We start from the raw sequence: 23189 nt of genomic DNA on the forward strand, positions 1-23189 counted from the left end.
TGCCTTTTTTTTTTTTTTTGCTGCATTGCTCCAGCCCCCACACACACACACCCAGCCCCCACACACACAGCCCCCCCTCAACACACACACCCCATTTCCACACACACACCCAGCCCCCAGACACACCCCCAGTCCCTCTCCACATACACACCTCCCGACACAAAGCACCTCCCCAAACACACACACAGCCCCTCCACATACATACACACCCAGCCCCTCCACACACACACCCAGCCCTCCACACACACACACCCCTAACCCCCACACACACGACACACCAGCCCCTCCACACACATACCACACCCAGCCCTCCACACACACACCCAGCCCTCCACACACACACCCAGCCCCTCCCCGACACACACCTCAGCCCCTCCACAGACACACCAGCTCCTCCCGACACAAAGCACCTCCCCAACACACACACAGCCCTCCACATACACACACACCCAGCCCTCCACACACACACACCCAGCCCCTCCACACACACCCAGCCCCTCCACACACACACACCCCCAGCCCCTACACACACACACACAGACACACCAGCCCCTCCACACACACACACCCGTAGCCCCTCCACACATAGACACACCCAGCCCCTCCACACACACCCAGCCCCTCCCGACACACACCTCAGCCCCTCCACAGACACACCCAGCTCCTCCCGACACAAAGCACCTCCCCAACACACACACAGCCCCTCCACATACATACACACCCAGCCCCTCCACACACACTGCCTCAGCCTTTACACACACACACCTACATTGCACTCCTCCCAATCTCCTTCACACACATCCAGCTCCTTGCTTCACATCCAGCTCCTTACATTTACACACATCCAGCCCCATCCACACACACCACACACACCCCTAACCCCTACACACACACACATCCAACCCCTACACACACACTCCCAGCTCCTCCACACACACCCAGCCCCTCCACACACTCCCAGCTCCTACACACACCCAGCCCCTCCCACACACACACACCCAGCCCCTCCCACACACACACACCCAGCCCCTCCAGACATACACACATTGCCAGCCCTCCAAATACACCCCAGCCCCTCCACACACACACAGCCCCTCCACACAACGTGACTATATATACACACCCTCACACACACACCCCCAGCCCCCACACACACACACACTCAAAGCCCCTCCACACAACACACTATACACACCCAGTACCTCCACACAAACACACACACAACCCCTACATACACCCAGCCCCTACACACACACACACACAACCCTACACACACACCCAGCCCTACACACACACACAACACACACACAAAGCTCTTCCACACAACACACTATACACACACACTGCACCATAGCCCAACCCCTCCACACAGCACACACACATATACAAAGCCCCTTCACACAACATACTACACACACACCCAACCCCTCCACATAACACTACATACACACCACACACACATCCAGCCCCCAACAATGCACTACACGCAATTACACACATATCGCATTAATATCACCCATTATACCCAGCCTCTCTCCACACAATCCACACTGCACCACATGCACACACCACATAGCCTGGCCCTTCCACATAGTGCACGACACACCACACACACACAGCACCACAGCCCACCACCTCCCACACATACCACACCCCCCACCCCCCACCCCCCACCCCAGCCCTGGCCCTCACCCAGCACGCGGGCGATGAGGCAGAAGAGGAGGGTGCTGATGACGAAGGTCCAGTTCCAGTGGTGGGAGCCAGCCACCGTGGAGACGCCAAGGAAGATGAAGATGAGGGTCTCGCTGACGCTGCTCCACATCTTCAGGAAGTATTTGATGGTGGTGTGGGACTTGTGGGAGATGTTGGCCTCCACATAGGGGCGCATCACCACTCCCGAGGCTATAAGCCTGGGGCAGGAAAGAGCGGGGTCAGGGCTCCACGTCGAGCTGCACCTGCCCGAGCCCCTCCGCTGCCAGGGGCAATGGGGCCATGACCAAGGTGCCTGTGTTCCGAGCTCCTCTATGGGCCAGGGGCCCGCTGTGTGCTTTACACCCTGTTGCCACTCATCCTCACATCAACCCTACAGACACGGGTCTATTCCTCCATTTTTAAAATGAGTGATCTTGGCTGGGCACGGTGGCTCACGCCTGTAATCCCAGCACTTTGGGAGACGGAGACAGGCAGCTCACTTGAGGCCAGGAATTTGAGACCAGCCTGGCCAACGTGGTGAAACCCAGTCTCTTCTAAAAATACAAAAATTAGCTGGGCGCGGTGGTGGGCACCTGTAATCCCACGTAATTGAGAGGCTGAGGTGGGAGAATCTCTTGAACCCAGAAGGTGGAGGCTGCAGTGAGCTGAGATTGTGCCACTGCACTCCAGTCTGGGTGACAGAGTGAGATCCCGTCTCAAAAAGAAAAAAAAAAGAGAGAAATCTGATTCTAAGAGAAATAGTCACCTGTCCCGTCACGCTGCCTGCAGGTAGCAAAGGCAAGACACACAAACCACACTGTGTCCAACTCCAAAGCCTGCACCTTTGCCCCAAGGCCACGCTGCCACTTGACCCAACAGGAGTCAATGACACAGGCCCATGGTCTCCTGGGTTTCTTCCTCTCAAGGGTGGCATCTGCCACTGCACGGGGGTCTCCACAGGGAGCTTTGTTCCAAGCAGCTGCTTGGAGCTCGGGGTCCTCCCAGCCCAGTGCTCACACCCAGGCTCTGCTCCTGCAAGCCAGGGGTCCGGAACCCCAGTTCTGCCTTGCCTCGGCACTGGAACACGTTCGCCCCTCACTGCCTCTCCACACCCCATTCTCCCCATTTCCAGACCTGGCGGGGGCCTCAGCACCGCCAGGACTCAGGCCTGGTGAGCCTCCTACTGGGGCTGCTAAGGGGACTCCCTTTGAGAAAAATGAAGTAGCAGGGCTGTGGCTTTCCTCAGCTTGAAGCTTGGTGGCTTCCAACGCTCTGCTCTCATCTACTCTGGGCTTGCCCTCATGCAGGTCACTCTTGCCTCATCTGCTCATAGCCTGAAATGCTCTCTCCAGATTCCTGGACCCCAGGGTGCCTAGCAGAAGTGCCCCTCTTCTAGGAAGCCACTGATGCCCTCGGCCATTTAAATGGCTACCAAGCACGCCTGCAGCCTGGAGCTCATGTCTCATGCCTGGAGCTCAAGGCTGGGCCCTGGGAGCTCCGTGACCCTACAAGCCTGGGGAATCCAAGCTGGCAGCCCCCGTCCCCACCCTGCCAAGCCCACTGCCTGCTGCACGCAGACTCACGCCATGATGCCTGACAGGTGGAAGAGCTCGGCCGACAAGTAGGCCATGTAGCTGTAGAGGAAGACGAAGAGCGGCTCGATGACCCGGATGTGCGAGGTAAATCGGGAGGTGAAGGCTGCGATGACCCCGTAGACCACGCCTACAAACACCCCGCCCAGGGCCACCACGAAGAAGCTCAGGAAGCCGAGGAAGATGTCCACGATGCCCACGTGCTCATAGTTGGCAAACTCCTCAAAGAGGTGATACAGGACCTGGGGAGGGTGTGTAGGCTGGTGGGTGAGAGGAGAGGGCCCTGGCCCCACGGCTCCCTGGGGTCCACCCAGGGCGATCCTGTCCCCTCCGTTAACCATGGCCACAAGAAGAGGCCACACGGTAGCAGAGAAACTCTAGTGCCAAGGAGGTGCTCAAAACCTCAGCCTGGGGCTGCGGGGCTTGGCTTGCTCTGGGCCAGCCACGTGCCACACTGGTGAAGGGTGGACCCTGGGGAGCTCTGTGAAGACCCTGAAGCCAAACTGCCTGGACTGGAATCCTGGCTCTGTCTCTCCTGAGCTGTGTAAAGGAAGCAAATTCATCTTCCTGTGTTTCAGTTTTCTCCGTCTATAAAATGAGGATAATAATGCCAACTTTTAGGACTGCTGTGAGGACTAAATCAGCGAATCAAGTGCTCGGAGCCTTACCTGATGCAGTGTTAGCCACACCTGGTGCTATCAAGTCTGCCTCTCACTGCCTGACCTTGGGTATGTCATACCCATCACTGGGTTTCAGTCCCTCCTTCAGCACAAAAAAGGGACATTCACACAACGAACTAGAAGGTGATTTCTTAACCTCTGGAGCTTTCTGAAAATACATATGTTCAGGCCATACTGGACTTGGACTCTCTGGGATAGGGCCAAGAAATCTCTATGTAACAAGCCCCCCAGGGATTGCAATGAACAGCCAAGTTCAGATGCTATGGAATTAGAGGCTCGCTAAGGTGCCCCTGTCTCCTGGACTGGGAAACAGATGGTCACTGCAACCTACCATCAGACGTTTAAGTGGCACTTCATATGCTGTAAAGCCCTTTGATGGTCTTTATCCAAGTCGACACTCAACCACCATGTGAGGCAGGTGGGTCAAGGATGCTCCTTTGCTAAACTGAGGCTCACAGTGGTAAAACAACATGCCGGGGGCCCCCAGCCCAGGAGTAGAACTGGGCCCAGAACTTGTTCCCTGACAGCCATGGCTGAGGCCTCCTTAGCAGGCTCGGCTTTGAGGGTCTGCCCCGCCTATTGCTGGGTCCCTGAGCTGCCTGGCTCAAGGCTGTCCTAGACAGCTCTGTCAGGAAGCAGCAGGGACTTTCCAGGCCTGGGGGAAGGGAGGGGAGGACTTGAGGATCCATGACAGGGAACCCTCCAAAGCCCCCAGGACCTGGAGCAGGAGGAATGGACTGTGAGGAGTGACCTGTCTAGGGCACAGACCTGAGACCAGGCAGCTCAGGGTCGGCCTCCGGCTTTACTCTCTGGGAAATGGGGCACTCACACCCGTGCTCAGAGCTCCAGAAAGACCTGACTTGGGCCAGGCAGGAAGGGGAGATGCAGAGCACTGGCCAGACCTGGTGCTGCCTGGCCCCAGCCGTCTGGGGGATAGGGCAGGGCTCCAGCAGCAGACAGCCTCTTAGCAGGGGCATGCTCAGCCGTGGGCTACCTAAACTCATTCCTGGCCTGAGGGGATTCATGGGTCCTCATGGTCTACCACATGGGCCCATGGAGTGGGCACAGAGGGGAAAGTCCTCCTTTCCGGCCTGGTGCTATTATCCCTGGAACTACAGAGAAGCAGAGTAACACAGTGGTAAGCACTTGGGCTTTGGACTCAGACTACGGATTTGAACCTCAGCTGTATCATATATCAGGCTAATGTAACCTCTCTGTCCCTCAGTTTCCTCATCTCAAAAAACTGGGATATAACTGTGTCAACCTCATGGAGTTACTGTACAGATTAAATGAGGCAACACAGGCCAGGCACCAAGGCTCACGCCTGTAATCTCAGCACTCTGGGAGGCCAAGGAGGGAGCATGGCTTGTGCTCGGGAGATTGAGACCAGCCCAGGCAATATAATGAGACCCCATATCTACAAAATAAACAAATAAATACATTAGCTGGGTGTGATGGCCAGCACCTGCAGTCCCAGCTACTCGGGAGGCTAAGAGGGGAGGATCATTTGAGGAGTTTGAGGCTGCAGTGAGCTATGATTGTGCCATTGCACTCCTGGGTGACACTGTCTGTGTGACAGAAGGAGACTCTGTCTCTAAACAAATAAATAAAAATGAGGCAATACACATTCAGACAGGAAGCACCCAGTGAACACCAGCAATCACTACCACCGCTGCCACTGCCTTTGGGAGACACGACCGTGGGTCCACAAGTGGCTGGGTCTGTTACCTGCTTGATGCAACCATGCCCCAAGCTCCACAGCAGTGCTCACCTGAACCCCAACACCCAGATCCCACTGGAGAGGGCTTTATCTTTGACACCCACTGGCTTCACAGACATCAGTGAGTATGATTCACTAACGTAAGTAACCCTGTAAGAAGCCTGGGAGGATGACAGGCTGAGTACTGCAATCCCTATGTCACAGATGGGGAAACTGAGGCTCATATGGTAACCCTGGGCAACAGCCTGTGCTAGAGGAAGCCAGGACGGAGGCCTGCCTGCTCAGGCCAGGCTGCTGCTCTACCCAGCCTCATGAGGAGGCCAGGTAGGAACAGGAAGCTGAGGCTGCCAGCAGCCGAACACCACAGTCTGTCTCTACTCTGAGGTGCTGCTTCCTGAGGGCTGGGGCTGCAGAGGAGGGAGTCATGGCCTGGACATGCACATGTGCCCTTGAGCTTTCCTGTGAGTGCAGCTGCTCTGAGGGGGACAGCTCAGGAGGGGGTGGAAGTGTTCTCACAACACAATGTTTGAATAGGCACATGCACACATCTGTTTCCCAAGGAAACCAGCTGGGAGGAAGGGCATGTGCAGGTGTATATGGCGCCACCACGTGCAGATCCTGAACGAAAGCACTAATCGTCTGCCACTTTGCAGCTATCAAAGGTGAGGCCGGCTGGGCGCGGTGGCTCACGCCTGTAATCCCAGCACTTTGGGAGGCTGAGGTGGGTGGATCACCTGAGGTCAGGAGTTCGAGATCAGCCTGGCCAACATGGCGAAACCCGGTCTCTACTAAAAACACAAAAATTAGCTGGGCATGGTGACACACGCCTGTAATCCCAGCTACTTGGGAGGCTGAGGAAGGAGAACTGCTTGAACCTGGGAGGCGGAGGTTGCAGTGAGCTGAGATTGCAACACTGCACTCCTGTCTGGGAGACAGAGCAAGATTCCATCTCAGAAAAAAAAAAAAAAGGTGAGGGCCACAGAGGTATAGCATTTGCTTAAGGTCGCACAGCAAGCAAGTGGCCAACTTATTTTACTTATCACCTTCTAGATGTTTTGGAGACAAGGTCCCTTTCCATAATCTCTGCCCAAAAACTGTGCACAAACCGAATTCTAACTTAAGATACAGCCAACATGAGAGCTGAAAGACCCCTCACAGATGACATAGTCTGTGAAGAGGGAACTGAGGCACAGAGAGTAAAAGTAATTTGCCCAAGATCACATCAAAATGCAAGTGACGGGCCAGGCTTGTTGGTTCAGGTCTGTAATCTCAGCACTTTGGGAGGCTGAGGCAGGATTGTTTGAGGCCAAGAGTTCAAGACCAGCCTGGGTAACATGGTCAAACCCCATCTCTACAAAAAATTTAAAAAATTAGCCAGGTGTGGTGCTGCATGCCTGTAGTCCTAGCCACTTGGAAGGCTGAGGCAGGAGGATCTCAGGCCCAGGTATTTGAGGCTGCAGTGAGTTATGACCATACCATTTCACCAGCCTAGGAGACAGGGCAAAACCCTGTCTCTTAAAAAACAAAAAGCAAGTCAAGTCAAGGAGAGAGCATATAACCTAGCAAAACCAAGAGTTTAGGCCCTGGAGTCAGACAGACCTGGTTCAATCACTAACTGGTTCATACTCCAGCAGGTTATTTAACTTCTTTGGGACTGTGTCCTCCCCTGGAAAATGAGAACAATGGGCACCTCCCTAAGGCAGCTATGAGACCTAAATAGACAACCCATGCCAAAACGTCTGGCATGGTGCCCAAGCAACCTGTAAAGGGAAATGGGCCCTTTAGCTTGTGTTTTTTTTTTTTTTTTTTCATAAAGAGTCTCTGGTTTGCTGCCCAGGCTGGAGTGCAGTGGCCAGATCTCAGTCCACTGCAAGCCCACTCCTGGGTTCACCATTCTCCTTCCTCAGCCTGAGTAGCTGAGATCATGAGGGCTCAGTCAGCCACGCTTCCAGCTGCTAATTTTTTTGTATTTTTAGTAGAGACAGGGTTTCTTTTTTTCAGACGGAGTCTCACTGCAGCCCAGCCAGAGTGTGCAGAAAGGCCTGATTCCGCCCACGGCAGCTCCCATTCGGTTCACGCATTCTCCCGCCTCAGCCTCCCAGAAAGTAGCTGGGACTACAGGCTCGCCACTCTGCCTCGCTAGTTTTTGTATTTCTTAGTTGAGGCAGGGTTTCCACCGTATAGCCAGGATGGTCCCCTGATCTCCTGACCTCTGATCCGCCTGCCTCGGCCTCCCAAAGTGCTGGGATTATAGGCTTGAGCCACCGCGCCCGGCCGAGACAGGGTTTCACCGTGGTAGCCAGGATGGTCTCAATCTCCTGACCTCATGATCCACCCACCTCGGCCTCCTGAAGTGCTGGGATTACAGGCATGAGCCACCGTGCCCGGCCCCAGCTGTTTTTATTACTGTTATTAACGAGCGGATGAGGGATTCACTGCTGGGCCTGGATTCGGGTTTGTACCGTTTGGACATGGGCATGGCCCCTGGCCTCCTCACCACAGTGACGGCGTCATTGAGCAAGGACTCCCCAAAGACAAGGATGTGCAGCAGCTCATTGATGTGAATTTCCTCAAAGACAGCCAGAACCGCCACGGGGTCCACGGCCGAGATGATGCTGCCGAAGAGCAGGTTGTCCAGGAGGCCGATGTTGTTGATCTGCTCACCGCCCACCAGGCACACGGCGTACATGAGGCCGCCCAGGAAGAAGGCGTTCCACAGTGTGCCCACCACGGCAAAGATCAGGATGGTGCCCAGGTTTTCTGTGAACTGCCGCAGCGGCAGGAAGTAGCCGGCGTCCAGGATGATGGGCGGCAGCAGGAAGAGGAAGAAGACGTCGGACTGCAGGAAGGGGGGTGTCTCGCCTACACCCTTGATCAGGCCCCCCACCAGCAGCCCCACCACGATCAGCAGGCAGCTCTCCGGGACGATGCTTGAGATAGTGGGGATCACATGGAAACCTGCGGAGGGCGAGAGAACGGGAGGCCATGGGCTTTCGGAGGAGCCGGGAGAACAGAAGGCTGGGGACGGGCCGGGGATGAGGAGCGCAGCTGGCCAGAGGTGCACAGGCTGGGTCTCAGAGGGCTGCTCTGTTAACTCTCTGAGCCGCTGCTTCCTCGCCTGGAAGGGACAATGCTAGCTTCACAGGTTTGCCATCATAAACCAAGTGACAGTGTTTTTAAAGCACTTTTTTCAAAGGATACATACATGCTATCTCTGTCGCTGTCATAAAATGTTATCAAGTAGCAGTTCTATATGCCTCCAGAAGGCAGAAATTATAAATTGATTACTGACGTGCCAAGTATCTACGGGCATCACCTACGCCTGAACCCAAGGCATTATTCCAGGCACAAGTTCAGGGAGGCAGATCTGAGCTCAACCTGAGGAATAACAATCTAACAATTCTGTCTGAGGGAAGATGGCAGTTCCCTATCACGGAGCTGTTTAAGCAGAAGGCAGACAACCAGCTGGTGGGGAGTGGCATAGGAGACAGAAGAAAGCACAGAAGAATCTAAGAATACCAGCGTGGGAAGGAACTTGGGGATAATAAGGCCTGGGGTCTGCAAACCTGCAAAAGAGTAGGCTTTCCAGCTGAGTCCAGGCAGCTGCCTGAGACATGGCTCAAGGACGCCAATGGCAACCAGGTTTGGCAGGTGAGATAAAATCTATTTGCTATCCCACTTCTAGCTCAATGCCACCCACTTTAAAGATGGGGCAACTAAGGCTCAGAAAAGGGAAGGGACTTGCCCAAAGTCACACAGGAAATGGGGAGCAGAACCAGATAGAACCCAGGTCTAATGCCCCAGTTCCCATCAAACTGCACAGTTCTGTAATTCAAGCTCGCCTATCCTTCCCTTCCCTCAAGGCCTCCTCACACACCCTTCTGCCTGAGACCCACCAGCCATCTCCCCAGGCCGCGTCCTGGCCAGCAGCAGGCCGCTCTGCTGTATTCCACCTTGAGGCTCCAAACCCAGAGCTGAGAAGTTGCAAAAATCCCCATGAGAGGGGCCTCTCTCAATACCAGGTATGACCAGAGAACCCTGAGCTCCTGTGAATGGTTTCTATTGTTTGTTTTGTTTTGGGGTGGGAAAGTAGGTGGAAAAACCTGAGCATCTAGTTGTATGTTGGGTACCATGCTCCTAGGGGTGGCAGAGTCAAGAGTCATAGTCATAGTCATGACCCTTTGCTCAAGAGGAAAGTTCTCTCTGGCCTGGCACGGTGGCTCATGTCTGTAATTCCAGCACTTTAGGAGGCTGGGGTGGGAGGATCACTTGAGGTCAATAATTTGACACCAGCTTGTACAACATAGGAGACCTCATCTCCACTTAAAAAAAAAAAAAAAAGCTGGGCATGGTGTGCGCCTGTAGTCCCAACTAGTCAGGAGGGCTGAGGCAGGAGGATCACTTGAGCCCAGCCTCAAAAAAATAAACAAACAAACAAACAAACAAAAGCAAGGCTCTTTCTCCTCTCCTTCCCTATCTTGCAAGCTCTGTGCAGGCAGATCCCGTAACTGCTTATCATTATACACCCAGGGCTAAGACACTAGAGGTGCTCAACAAATACTGGCTGACTTGAAAATACACAGGGCTGGGACATCACCCAAGATTTCCGATAACCTGCATGCCTGGCCAGGCCTCTGCTCTCATTACTTACTTACTCTTGAGATCCTTGGGACAGAGGAGGAACTTCCCTCTCCATGCCCAAAGCCCTTCCTACTCTCAGGTAGGAATCTGGGCAGTGCTAGTACAGTGACAAGTCAAAGTTCACACTGCTGGCTGGGCACAGTGGCTCACGCCTGTAATTCCAGCACTTTGGGAGGCCAAGGTGGGTGGATCACCTGAGGTCAAGAGTTCAAGACGAGTCTGACCAATATGGTGAAACACTGTCTCTACTAAAAATATAAAAATTGGCCAGGCATGGTGGCGGGCACCTGTAGTCCCAGCTACTTGGGAGGCTGAGACAGGAGAATTGCTTGAACCTGGGAGGTGGAAGTTACAGTGAGTTGAGATTGCACCATTGCACTCCAGCCTGGGCAACAGAGCAAGATTCCATCTCAAAAAAAAAAAAAGAAAAGAAAAAAAAAAGTTCACACACTGAACACTATCCAGGCCCAGAATCCTGGCACAATGCCAAGCACCCTGGGACACTCAAAACACATTGGGAAAAAAAGACATCGCCATCCTAGGCCAAGAGGACCTCGAAGGCACCATGTGCATTCTCCTGATTTCAAAATAGACATGACCAAAAGTCACTTTTTGTTCATCTACTTTCCACATCAATAAAAGCGAAAATAATTCCAAAATCACCTCTTTTGCTGAAAAGTACCCCAGTCTTTGTACTGTCCACCAGTCAACATCCAGTGTGTAGCTGGCTGGTCCACTGGGAAGGGCTAGTCATGTTGGGCCCAAGTCTCTCTTGCTGTAGAGGATAAAGCCCATGTTTTCAGCACAGCCTCTGTCATCTGGTCTTGCCTCATGTCCCATTCTCCCCACTGTCAACTCTTAGGTTTCAGCCTTGCCAAATTCCTTGCAATTGCCCCATATGAGCCACATCCTCTTTTGCCTGCCAACCTTCGCCTAGTCTAGTTCCTCTCTAGAAATCATTCCTCTACCCCTACCCCCACTGTATGTGGCTGACATCATATCCTCTGCCTGCCTCCTCCTCCAGGAAGTATTCCCTGACCACCACTTGTCTGCCCAGGTTAGGGCAGGAATCTTCTGGTGCCTCCCTCTCTCATAGCCTTCAATCTGCAGTCATCTCCCAGGTTCCTGTCTTTCTTCCTGGCACCCACTGAGATCAGTCAGACAACCCAGGCAGAAGCAGCTGAGGTAAGACAATGGCACCACACCCCAAAGACCTGCAGTGTCCTGGAGGGGAGACAGGTACAGCACAGGGGAGATAAGCAGGATGAAGATTTAGGGGAGCAGAGCTCCTTCAAGGCAGGGGCCAGAAAGCACCTTCCCAAGGCCAGAAGTCCAGCTCCAGCCAGCTGCATGCTGGCCCCCTCCACAGCCTCCCTGCCCCTGACCTGGCGTGAGTACCAAGAGCTGCCTTAGGGGAAGGCAGAGTCTAAAGAGAATCCAGGGCAGGCAGATGATGGCTTCCACCTCCACCTAAGAGATCAGGCTCTAAAAATGCCTCCTACCCCCACTCGGTGCCATCAGCCCAATCCACAGAGCTTTCCTGGCCCCATAAATCGCCAGACAGTGCCTGGGAGACCCAGAGAAGAGTTGGCCACAGCTCCTGCTGGGGGAGGGGGCAGGCATGTGAAACAAGCCAAGAGTAGCAACATAAAGAAGGCTCCTCAGCTCTGAGGGTGTCCCATGAGCCAGAACTGTGCTGGGAGCCTGGCACACACCATCTCATTCAGTTCTCACCACAGTCCTTGGGATAGGTATTGCCTCCATTTTGCAGAAGACAAAGCTGAGGTCGGCAAGGTTATGCCGCTTCGCCAGTGTCTAAGGAAGGACCTCTATTCTAGCTTAGGTGTCTCAAACCTGTAGCAGAGGACGCTAATTAATTCCTTACTCAAAGCTCGGTATTTTCTCTGAGCCAGGCCATATTGGACACTGAAGACATTGAGGTGACTCAGACTCTGAACCTCCGTGAGCAGCTAATGGGGAGGGCCACGCTATTCCAGCCCTTGGAGCTTCTATGACCAGGTGAACAGACAGCTGGCATTCCTATTGGACACAAGAAAAGCAAGCTCTGAGAGGAGGCTGGATGCACTGAGCCAGGCCAACCACGACTGGGTCCTGTGCCTCCTGACTACAGCACAGCGACCTCTTTCTCCTTCAGCCAGCTCCAGAGTACTTGGGGCTGGAGCCATGTTCCCGGAGCTGGTTTCCCCGGCTTTCCTGTTTTGGCTCTGGCACTCAGTGAGCTGAAGGGGCTCTAGGCCCTGATGGGCTCTCTGGACCCGAGGGGAGGGCCGGGCCGGGCTGGGCCAGGCTGATGAGAAAGGTCTGAGATCCACTCTTGGCTCCCTGCCCACGGGTAGGAGGCACATTACTGGAAAGCACTTCCAGGGCTGGGGGAGGAAGGGATTCTGTCATCAGAAGGAGGTTCCTTCAGGAGCAATGGCTCAGGCAAGTGGGAAGCAGCCCCTGGACCTGTGCTGGCTTGTCCCTCTCCCAACGTCCTGACTCCACCAACTGCACTCACTCTGCATCCCTGCAGAGTCCCCACAAAGTGTAAGGCGCTTGCTGACTCCTGTTGTGGTGAAAGGGGCACAGAAGGATGGCTGGGGCCCCTGGAACCCTGACAAAAGCCCGCATGGAGGCAAGATCCCAGGATGCCAAGAGATGAGGCAAAACTTTCAGGGCCCAAACATGCAGCAGCAGTGATGTCACCAGGGTGAAATCAGGGGTGGGAAGAGACAGAGTAAGAACCAGAGACGTGAGAGCTGGAATGGATCTTGGAGAGCATCTAAATTCTCCATTATACAGTCAGGGAAATGGAGACAGAGACAGCCAGTGACCTGTCATTGATCACGTGTCCAGTTCTACCCCAGTAGTCCGTGACACTCCAAGCCCTGTGGTGTGCACAAGCCACACAGCCTCCTTCGAGGATGTCCAGTCCTCCCAGAACAAGGAGGCACGAAAGTGTGGAATTTGGCATCTCCAAGCGCAGCCACAGGCCAAACCCTCTGACACAGTTCAGAGTTGGCTCTCCTTTTACAAGAGGCTGGGGGATGGGAGAAGTGTTTTTCATTCTATCTAGTGTAGGTGGTAGCTGGAACGAACACACACACATACATACACACACACACACACACACACACACACACACATACTCTTGCTGAGCAGACACCTCACCAAACCTCCAATTGATGGGGGTTCCCAGCCCCCTGCGGCTGCTCTGCACCACAAGAATGTTTTATTTATATCTCCTCGGACGGTCCCCATCTGCTGAGACTGGCTCAGTGGAGCAGGCAAGGCTGTCCCACATCACCCTGGGTTGCCAGGGTGACCAGACATGCCTGATCCCCCTTCCCACAACCCTCCTCTGGCCTGGGAAGTCAGAGGAGAGTGCTGGGAAGAGGGGTCTCTTTGGCCCATAGTGCCAGGTCACCAGGGACCCAGGGACACACTGAGGGCTCTGTCGCCCTACTTCCAGGCCTGAGGACTGCTCTGGGGCTGCAACTCGGCCAGGTCCCAAGGGATTCCTAGTTGCACAACGATTCCATTTCTTTAACTCCCTCTTCAACTGCCCCAGCAACCAGTCTCAACTGCAGCAATGAAAGCTAATACTTCCCAATGAAAGCCCAGCACTCTACAGTTTACAGCAGCACACTCTGATGCTTCTTAACCCATTTGCTCTTCACCACAGTTCTGGGAAGTCACAATTACCATCCCCCTATTTTACAGATGAGGAAACTGAAGCACAGAAAGGTTAAGCAACTTGATCAAAGTCACATAGCTGGTAACTGGGATTCAAATCCAGGTAGTCTGGCTCCAGAGTCTGTGTTCTGGCCACTCACCGTTTTATCCCTGGCTTTATTCTCACTTTGTTTCTGAGGGGTGTGTGAGCCTAGGACTAAAGAGGCCCAAAGCAGTTCCCAAAGGGTCAGAGGTAGGTATTTCTTTCCATGAGCTCCTCTCCAGGAAGTATCCCACTGCTCCCCTTCTAGTCTAGTGGCCTAGTAAAGACTTCATGAAATCCTTCCTATCTTCTAAGGCTGCCCCCTCCAGGAAGCTCTCTTGAGTTAACTCAGCCAGGATGGGTCAGTCTTTTCTACCAAACTTGTAGAGCAAGAAGTGATAACTATTCAGACTGTTCAGCCCCTGCCTGGCTGACCTGCACTCAGCCCTGGTGTCCACTGGGGCTGGAGGACCCATGGGTCCAGGAGGGCTCTGACTCTTTTTGAGTCTGATTCTCAAGGCTAATTCTTCCTACCATCAATGTCAGCTATGAGGACCAGGGAGAAAGAAAAGCCACATTAGGACAGACTCAGCCACTGCCTCAGCAGGTTCACAGCCAGACCTGCAGAGGAGACAAAGACACATGGCACTGGCCACCCCGCCCTATGTTCCCACTGTCAGAAAACTGAGTTCTAATCAGAGCCCAGCCACAACTTGCTGGGGGGCTTTAGACAAGTTACATCCCTCCCCTCAAAGTTTCTCCATCTGTGTAAAAGCCTATTTCAGAGGGTTTCTGGAGTACAAGAGGAGATAAGGATAAAGAGCACCAAGCAATAATGGTACTCAATGTTAGCCAGTGTGGTGCCTCCTATTACTATTGTAACTTTCTTTAAAACCCAAGTATAATACAATTCACTCTGCATTACTGTGACCTGTTGGTGTGTCTGTGTCCATCACTGGGCTATAAGCTCCTTGAGGGTAGTAACTGTCTAGATTCACGTGGGTCTCCAGCTTCCAGCACAGAGTAGGCATCAACTATTTGTGAACTGAAACAAAACTGACCTCAGCACTTTGGGAGACCGAGGGGAGAAGACTGCTTGAGGCTAGGAATTTGAGACCAGTCTGGGCAATATAGTGAGACCCCATCTCTACAAAAAAAAAAAATTAATAATAATAATTAGCTGGATGTGGTGGTGTATGAGGCAGGAGGATTGCTTAAGTCCATGAGTTTGGAGCTACAGTGAGCTATGACAGTGCCACTACTCTTCAGCCTGGGAGACAGAGTGAGCCCTTATCTCTAATGTAAAAAGGAAAGAAAAATGAAGTAAACTTCACTTGTTAGATGTGAAGTATGGGAAAGAAGGAGGTGGGGATGGGTCTGGAGTTTCAAGACTAAGTGGTGTTCCCAGAGCGGGGACCATTTGAATTGGGCTTTGAAGGATCAATAGAAGTTTGCCAGAAGAGAAGCGTTTGTATCCTTTAAAAAGTCTAGTATAGTACCTTGCACATAGTAAATGGATATGTGGGTAATGAATGAAAGAAAAACAAGTAAAGAAGACAATAAATAGGAAGGCAGGCTGACTTCACCAAGCTTTTGTCAATATCCAAACAAGAGGGCTCTTGTGAAGATTAAATGATATGACGTACATAAAAGACTCAGCACAATACCTGGTACATGTGTCTTTGAGTCTCATTTCCTCTCTGTAACTAGGATGATGATGATTAAAAGCAACTTTGAGATAATTTAATTAGAACTCCCAGCCAGGCTCGGAGGCTCACACCTGTAATCCCAGCACTTTGGGAGGCCGAGGTGGGTGGATCACCTGAGGTCATGAGTTTGAGACTAGCCTGGCCAACATGGTGAAACCCCTCTTCTATTAAAAATACAAAATTAGCCAGGCGTGGTGGTGGGTACCTGTAATCCCAGCCACTGGAGAGGCTAAGGCAGGAGAATCGCTTGAACCTGGAAGGCGGAGGCTGCAGTGAGCCGAAATCGTGCCACTGTACTCCAGCCTGGGCAACAAGAGTGAGACTCCGTTTCAGAAAAAACAACAACAACAACAACAACAACAAAACTCCCATCCCACAGCAGAAACTCAATGAATAATACTTTTCATTTTTTTTTTAATTTATTTTTCTGAGGTGGACTCTTGCTCTGTTGCCAGTCTGGAGTGCAGTGGTGTGATCTCAGCTCACCTCCTGGGTTTAAGCAATTCTCCTGCTTCAGCCTCCTGAGTAGCTAAACTACAGGCGTGCACCACCATGCCCAACTAATTTTTGTATTTTTAGTAGAGATGGGGTTTCACCATGTTGGCCAGGATGGTCTCGATCTCGACCTCGTGATCCGCCCACCTTGGCCTCCCAAAGTGCTGGGATTACAGACGTGAGCCACCGCGCCTGGCCAAATAATACATTTTAAAAAATGTAGCAGCCAGCTGGGCGTGGCAGCTCACGTCTGTAATCCCAGCACTTTGGGAGGCCAAGGCAGGTGGATCTCCTGAGGTCAGGAGTTCTAGACCACAGTGACCAACGTGGCGAAACCTTGTCTCTACTAAAAATATAAAAAAATTAGTCAGGTGTGCTGGCAGGCACCTCTAATCCCAGCTACTCAGGAGGCTGAGGCAAGAGAATCACTTGAACCTGTTAGGCAGAGGTTGCAGTGAGCCGAGATCACACCATTGCACTCCAGCCTGGGCAACAGAGCAAAATTCCGTTTCAAAAAAAAAAAAAAGATAAACTCTCCAGCACCCAGGAGACAAACACTGGACACCTGGAGAATCTGATGGAAGGCTCTGTGCAGGGGGCTTATACACACCCCCTCTCATTTCATCTCACATTCTGACCCCCAATTTGACAGATGAAGAAATCCAGGTTCAGAGAGGTGACTTGTCCAAGGCTACCTAGCTGGGAAGTGGCAGGGTCATCATTAGAATCCAGTTCTCTGAACTGCTAGTTCTTTGGGCCATGCTGCTTCAAAGAAAACAGCTTGTCAGGATCACCAGGAAGAGAATTCAAGTCTGCAATAAATATGCCTCCCCCACAAAAACAGCCATAAATAAATCTGTTCCAAGTACCTGGGCAGGCATGCTTCCCCATACCCAGGGCAATCAGTCTCTCTCTGTGCCTTTCCCCATCATTCTTCCAAACAGCACTTTTATTTCTTGTTTGTTTCAATCCACATTTCACGGGGTCTTACTATGTTGAAGAGACAGGGTCTCACCCTCTGGGAACATCAGGTCTGGATGAGAAAGCAGGTAAAAAGCTGTCAGAAAACACAACCAGCATACACTGGGCTACCTGAGTCATGGAAAAGAGAAGAGCGCGCCAGGAGGCCAAAACCCCAGGTCCAGACCCTGCTCTGCCCTTTAATAACCATAAGCTTTGGGTAAATCACTACACAATGGAATAGCCTCCATTTTCTTGTCTGTAAACAAGTGAGAACAGGGACTAGACACAGGAGCAACTTGTGCACTAAGACGACTGAGAAAAGAGAGGTAAGGCAGGCTGGGGGGCCTGGGAGGCCCCTGGAGTAATAAGCAGCGATTTAGCCAGCACCAACTGCCTTAGAGACCTGGCAAGAGAGGCTGTTCCAGAGGCAGGCATGTTGTGATAGCGGATTACAGGCTCAGGGACCTTGGCACTGAGTTACAAATCCCTCACGATGTGTAGCCTCTCTCTCTCCCCTTCCTTTCTCCTCTCACCTGTCCCATCTACATCAACTCCTTGACTCCAGCAGCCAGAAGTCCCCAAATCCTACCTCTAAGCAAACAGCGGGAAAATCTTCCTCACCTGGAACTTCTACCCACCTTTCAAATCTCAGTGGAGGGCCAGGCACGGTGGTTCACACCTGTAATCCCAGCACTTTGGGAGGCAGAGGTGGGCTGATCACCTGAGGTCCCGAGTTCGAGATTACCCTGGCCAACATGGTGAAAATCCATCTCTACTAAAAACAGAAAAAATTGGCTGGGTGTGCGCCTGTAGTCCCACTACTCAGGAGGGTGAGGCATGAGAAATGCTTGACCCTGCAGGCGCAGGTTGCAGAGAGCCAAGACCGCGCCACTGCACTCCAGCCCGGGCAACAGAGTGAGACTCCGTCTCAAAAAAACAAAAAGAAAAAAACAAAAAACCCCAGTGCAGGTGTCACCTCCTCTGGGAAGCCTTCCTGGAGCCACACCCCCGCCCTCCCCAGGCTGAGTCAGATGCTCCTCCAAACTGAGGAGCTCTGTGTTCAGTGCCTCAGCCAGCCTGGCATCCCAGCACACAGCTCTGGGCCCCCAAAAAGTGATGCTCAGAAAAAGCAGGTTAAGGGAATGATAAACACTTCCTGAAGGGTATAGGACTAAAGTTTGGTCTCAAGGGTGGCTGACTAAAGGGGGAAGAGTGTGAACAAATGAAAAGAGAGGTAATCTCAAAAGCCTTCTGAGGATCCTGAAGCCTGCACCCAGCCTGGAAATGAGAGTGAACAGTGCAGGAGACGCCGGCACACAGACCTGACCAGGGCAGACCAAGGAAGGAACTGAGTCAAGGAGCCTGAGCCGACACAGCAGGCCTCAGAGGGTCCCCTGACCTTCAGCCTGGCCCTGAATGCCCCATCCTAGCCTGCGGCCTGGTTCTACCACCACCAGCCTTCTCCCTGGGTCTCAAGGACCCATTTCCGTAACCCCTATACCACCCCAAGCTGGGGCAGCACCTCTTGGTATCCAGCCCAACCTTCCCAATCATCCAAGCTCTGCATAAACATTTGTTGAATAAATTTCACTCCAGCAGATCGCCCCTCCCCCTGCAGAAAAGGCGCTGGATCAAGAGTCCCCATGCAGTGAAGCAGAGGATGACTCACAGGGGAGAGGGGAGGGACAGGGACTGGGACTGGCAGTAAACAGCCTGTGTGTTGACAAGAGGCAGAGCTCCAACAGGCCCAACAGTACCTGGTAAGGGAGAGGTGCCAGGCAGCGGGGTGATTACCTGGGGAGAGGGTTATCTGGGGAAGCATTGGGGGTTAGCTCAGGGGGTGGGGGGCAGCTCAGGGGGTGGGGGGCAGCTCAGGGGTAGGACCTCAAGCTCCAAAGACTCTCATGGCTGGATTGGGTATCTGGTAGGTGACCATATGATATGCACTGGTTTCTTCTGATTTTCTCAAAATGGAAATATATTATATTGCTTTGGTGATTTTAAATAAAACTCATGGTCCTTTTTTTTCTAACAGTCATATAAGTGTTTAAGTATAAGGAAAATCATCTCTCAGTGATTCTCCCCCTTCCCCTTTACCAGCTATAGCAGTCTCCCCCACAACCAAATTTCCATTAAGTTTGGTATATATTCTTGCAGACTTTTCTGCATCTATAGGTTGTTTAAAATTACGTGGGAATGGTAAATCACACCTGCTGTGCTTAAACTGCTTCTATGGGGCAGAGACTGCACTAAGCACAGAGGCATCTCATTTAATTCTCTCAACAACCCTAATGCAGTCAGTATAAGTATTACCCAAATTTTATTTTTATTGTTTTTCTTGTTTTTTTTTTTTTGAGACAGAGTCTTGCTCTGTCACCCAGGCTGGAGTGCTGGAGTGCAATGGCACAATCCTGGCTCACTGCAACCTCCACCTCCCGGGTTCAAGTGATACTTCTGCCTCAGCCTCCCAAGTAGCTGGGATTACAGGTGCCCGCCACCATGCCTGGCTAATTTTTGTGTTTTTAGTAAAGATGGGGTTTCACCAGGTTGGCCAGGCTGATCTCGGACTCCTGACCTCAGCTAATCCGCCTACCTTGGCCTCCCAAAGTGCTGGGATTACAGGCGTGAGCCACCACGCCCAGCCCTTTATTGGGCTTTAAAAAAAAAGTGTTTTTTGTTTGTTTGTTTTTTGAGACAGAATGCCGCACTGTTACCCAGGCTGGATGGAGTGCAGTGGCACAATCTCGGCTCACTGCAACCTCCGCCTCCCGGGTTCAAGCGATTCTCCTGCCTCAGCCTCCTGAGTAGCTGGGATTACAGGTGCGTACCACGCCCGGCTAATTTTGTATTTCAAGCTACCATCTCCCTCCTTTCCTTTCCCAGTGTCCCGGGTGTGTGGCTCCCCAGCTCAGGGGCTCCCTTCCCCACTCCATCTCTATCCCTGGCCTGTCCTTGCCTGTTGCTCCAGGCACCAGTTTGCCCCACATCTGGGGTGGGGCAGAGGTGGGGAAAGAAACAAAGGCTCAGTAAGAGAGCTTCCATTTCTAGAAACTTTAGAGCCATGGGAAAGCTAGATTTTTCTTTCCTCTTTGCTGGGGGTACAGTAGAGCTTGCAAAATGCAAATCTGAGATTTAAAAAATTGAGTATACCAAATATCTGTTGTTCTTAGTACTGCTTCCAGTTGCAAGTCAGTTAGCTCAGAAGCTTAACAATGTGTTAAATTCATTATATATATAACTTCAACTTGCTCAAAATCTCATCCTACTTGGCTACAGAGAGGTGGAATATAGAGAGGTAGCAGTAGGAAAGCAACACGAGAAGAAATTCTACAATTTCCAGGACAATTGCCCTGCAGAAAGCAAGTCACAGTGTCCTATTTTCAGCACTACAAGGAATGCGGGGGACTGCAAAGGAAGAACAAAACACAGGTGGCACTGGCTGGGTGGGGAAGAGAGACCAGCAGCTTCTAGGAGGCAACTGGGGCCCCTTCTATCCCTTGTAGCTTAATCAGCTTTATGGGATCTATTGTGTGCTTCACAGCATCTGAGGGCAGTGATGAAGAAGGTGTGTTAGACATCCTCCACTTGGGCATTTTAGTGACCTCTCAGAAGGGCCAGAAAAGGATCAGTGAGAGAAAATGACTCTCAGGGGACAGAGTCTGGAATAGGGCAGAAAAGATGGGGGGCCTTTGCAGAGGGGTGGGGTATGAGCATCCTTAGGCTGGTGTGTTACAGTGTGCGTGGGGTGGACTGCAGAATGGCAAACGCACAGGAGCTGCGTGCTCCTGACAGGAAATTCTTATTTTCTCATCCCCAAACATGCTCCTCAGGCCCCAGACTCTGGAGTTTTCCTGATTCCTTTCTTCCTCTCACTGCTGACATCCAATCCATCACCAAACCCTGCTGGTTCTGCCTTCTAGACATGAACAGACCCTGACACTTCTCACCATCTCCATTGCTAACACGCATCCAAACCAGCACGATCACTTGCCTGGACCACTGCAGCAGCATCCAATCAGTCTCCTGCAACCACTTTTCTTTCTTTCTTTCTTTCTTTTTTTTTTTTGAGAAAGAGTCTTGCTCTGTTGTCTAGGCTGGAGTGCAGTGGCGCAATCTCGGCTCACTTCAACCTTCGCCTCCCGGGTTCAAGAGATTCTTGTGCTTCAGCCACCTGAGTAGCTGGGATTACAGGCACATGCTACCACACCTGGCCAATTTTTATATTTCAGTAGAGACACGGTTTCACCATGTTGGTCAGGCTGGTCTCGAACTCCACGGTGATCTGTCCACCGTGGCCTCCCAAAGTGCTGGGATTACAGGCATGAGCCACCGCACCCAGCCCACATATCCACTCTTGCCCCCCAGGCTCTTCCTACACCAGCCAAGAGTGAAACTTTTTTTTTCTTTTTTGAGATGGAGTCTCACTCTGTATCCAGGCTGGAGTGCAGGGGCGCAATCTCGGCTCGCTGCAACCTCCGCCTCTTGGGTTCAAGCAATTCTCCTGCCTCGGCCTCCTGAGTAGACAGGACTACAGATGTGTGCCACCACGCCCAGCTAATTTTTGTATTTTTAGTAGAGGCGAGGTTTCACCATGTTGGCCAGGATGGTCTCGATCTCTTGACCTCGTGATCTGCCCACCTCAGCCTCCCAAAGTGCTGGGATTACAGGCGTGAGCCACTGTGTCCGGCCAAGAGTGAAGCTTTTTAAGAAGTAAGACATACTACTGAAAGGTAGGGACTACACCCCCCTCTGCGTCTTGCCACCACACCTGAATCTCCACTCACTCCCCTCTAGCTCCACCGGCCTCCTTGCTTTTCCTTGAGTACAAACATGCTTCCACCTCAGGGCCTTTGCACTTGCTGTTCCCTGTGCCTAAGACACTCTTCCCCATGTAGGTGAATGACAGATTCCCTCCCTTCCTTCAGGTCCCTGCTCAGATGCCACCTCCCCAGAGAGGTCCTCCCAACCCTCTCAATCTGCTTATTCTTGCCACTTCCTGACGTCTAGATGTGTTTTCTGACTATTCCCCACCCAGAACATAAGCCTCATGAGGGCAGCCTCTGTCCCAATCACTGTTGTATTTCTGGCACCTTAGACTGTACCTGGCACACGGCAGGCTCACAACCAATGTTTGCTGGATGGATGACTTTCTCTTACCTCAGTGACCTCACAAGGTTGTTGTGAGGATTACATGAGACCACAAACACAAAAGCACTGGGCGAACCACAAGATGTTGTCAGGGTGGGTCACCATCAGCTTGTCCCTTGGAGAGCCACTCCTCCTCCAAGGTGCTGCTCAGCAGCTTTTCCTAAATACCCCAGGGAGCAGAACGCAGTCACGCTCAGTTCTGTGGGCCTGCAGAGCCTGGGACCACACAGCCCTCTATTAAGAGTCTGATGACACGGCACAGCTGGTTGGTCTGTCTCCCCCTTCAGACCACAAGCAAGTTTCTACCTGCAAGCAAGCGTAGGGACCCTGTCCTATTCATCTTTGACTCTCCAGGCCTCGGCATGGAGCCTAACACATGGTGAGGATAAAGATTTGCTGAGCCAGCAGAACTGTTTGAGGGCAGAAGTCATGTCTGGTTTAACTTTTTTTTCTTCCTTTTCGTGTATATATTTTTGGGTTTAACTTAGTCTCCAGTGTTTGGCACTAAGCACATGGACACTAAACTCCAGCTGAATTGGCCTTTTCCTTGAAGGAAGGGTGAGAGTTAGGCACCAAGAAGGCCTGGCAGGCATATCAGCAGCATCTGGAAAGGTAGGACAGGGAAACGAATGTGGTGTAGGTAGAAGATTTCTTTTTTTGTGGGGGAGGGGGTGGGGAAAACGGAGTCTGGCTGTGTTGCCCAGGCTGGAGTGCAGTGGTACGAACACGGCTCACTGCAGCCTTGACTTCCTGGACTTAAGCGATCCTCTCGCTTCAGCCCCCCAAGTAGCTGGGGCTACAGGCGCGCACCACCACGCCTGGCTAGTT

The 23189-nt window shown here is 52.3% G+C and overlaps 1 protein-coding gene across 1 annotated transcript in view; it reads right to left on the reverse strand.

Annotated features, from left to right (window-relative positions):
* The window catches only part of SLC9A1 (solute carrier family 9 member A1), a 60710-nt gene that overhangs the window by 5076 nt on the left and 32445 nt on the right, over window positions 1–23189 (reverse strand). Inside the window, exons 4-6 of the mRNA XM_031664219.1 lie at window positions 8182–8642; window positions 3276–3526; window positions 1675–1910 (exon numbers count right to left, since the gene is read on the reverse strand). Coding sequence (XP_031520079.1) covers window positions 1675–1910; window positions 3276–3526; window positions 8182–8642 — 948 coding nt within the window. The remainder of the gene's footprint in view (window positions 1–1674; window positions 1911–3275; window positions 3527–8181; window positions 8643–23189) is intronic.

This window comes from Papio anubis, chromosome 1 (genome assembly GCF_008728515.1).
Source record: "Papio anubis isolate 15944 chromosome 1, Panubis1.0, whole genome shotgun sequence".
Classification (NCBI taxonomy): domain Eukaryota; kingdom Metazoa; phylum Chordata; class Mammalia; order Primates; family Cercopithecidae; genus Papio; species Papio anubis.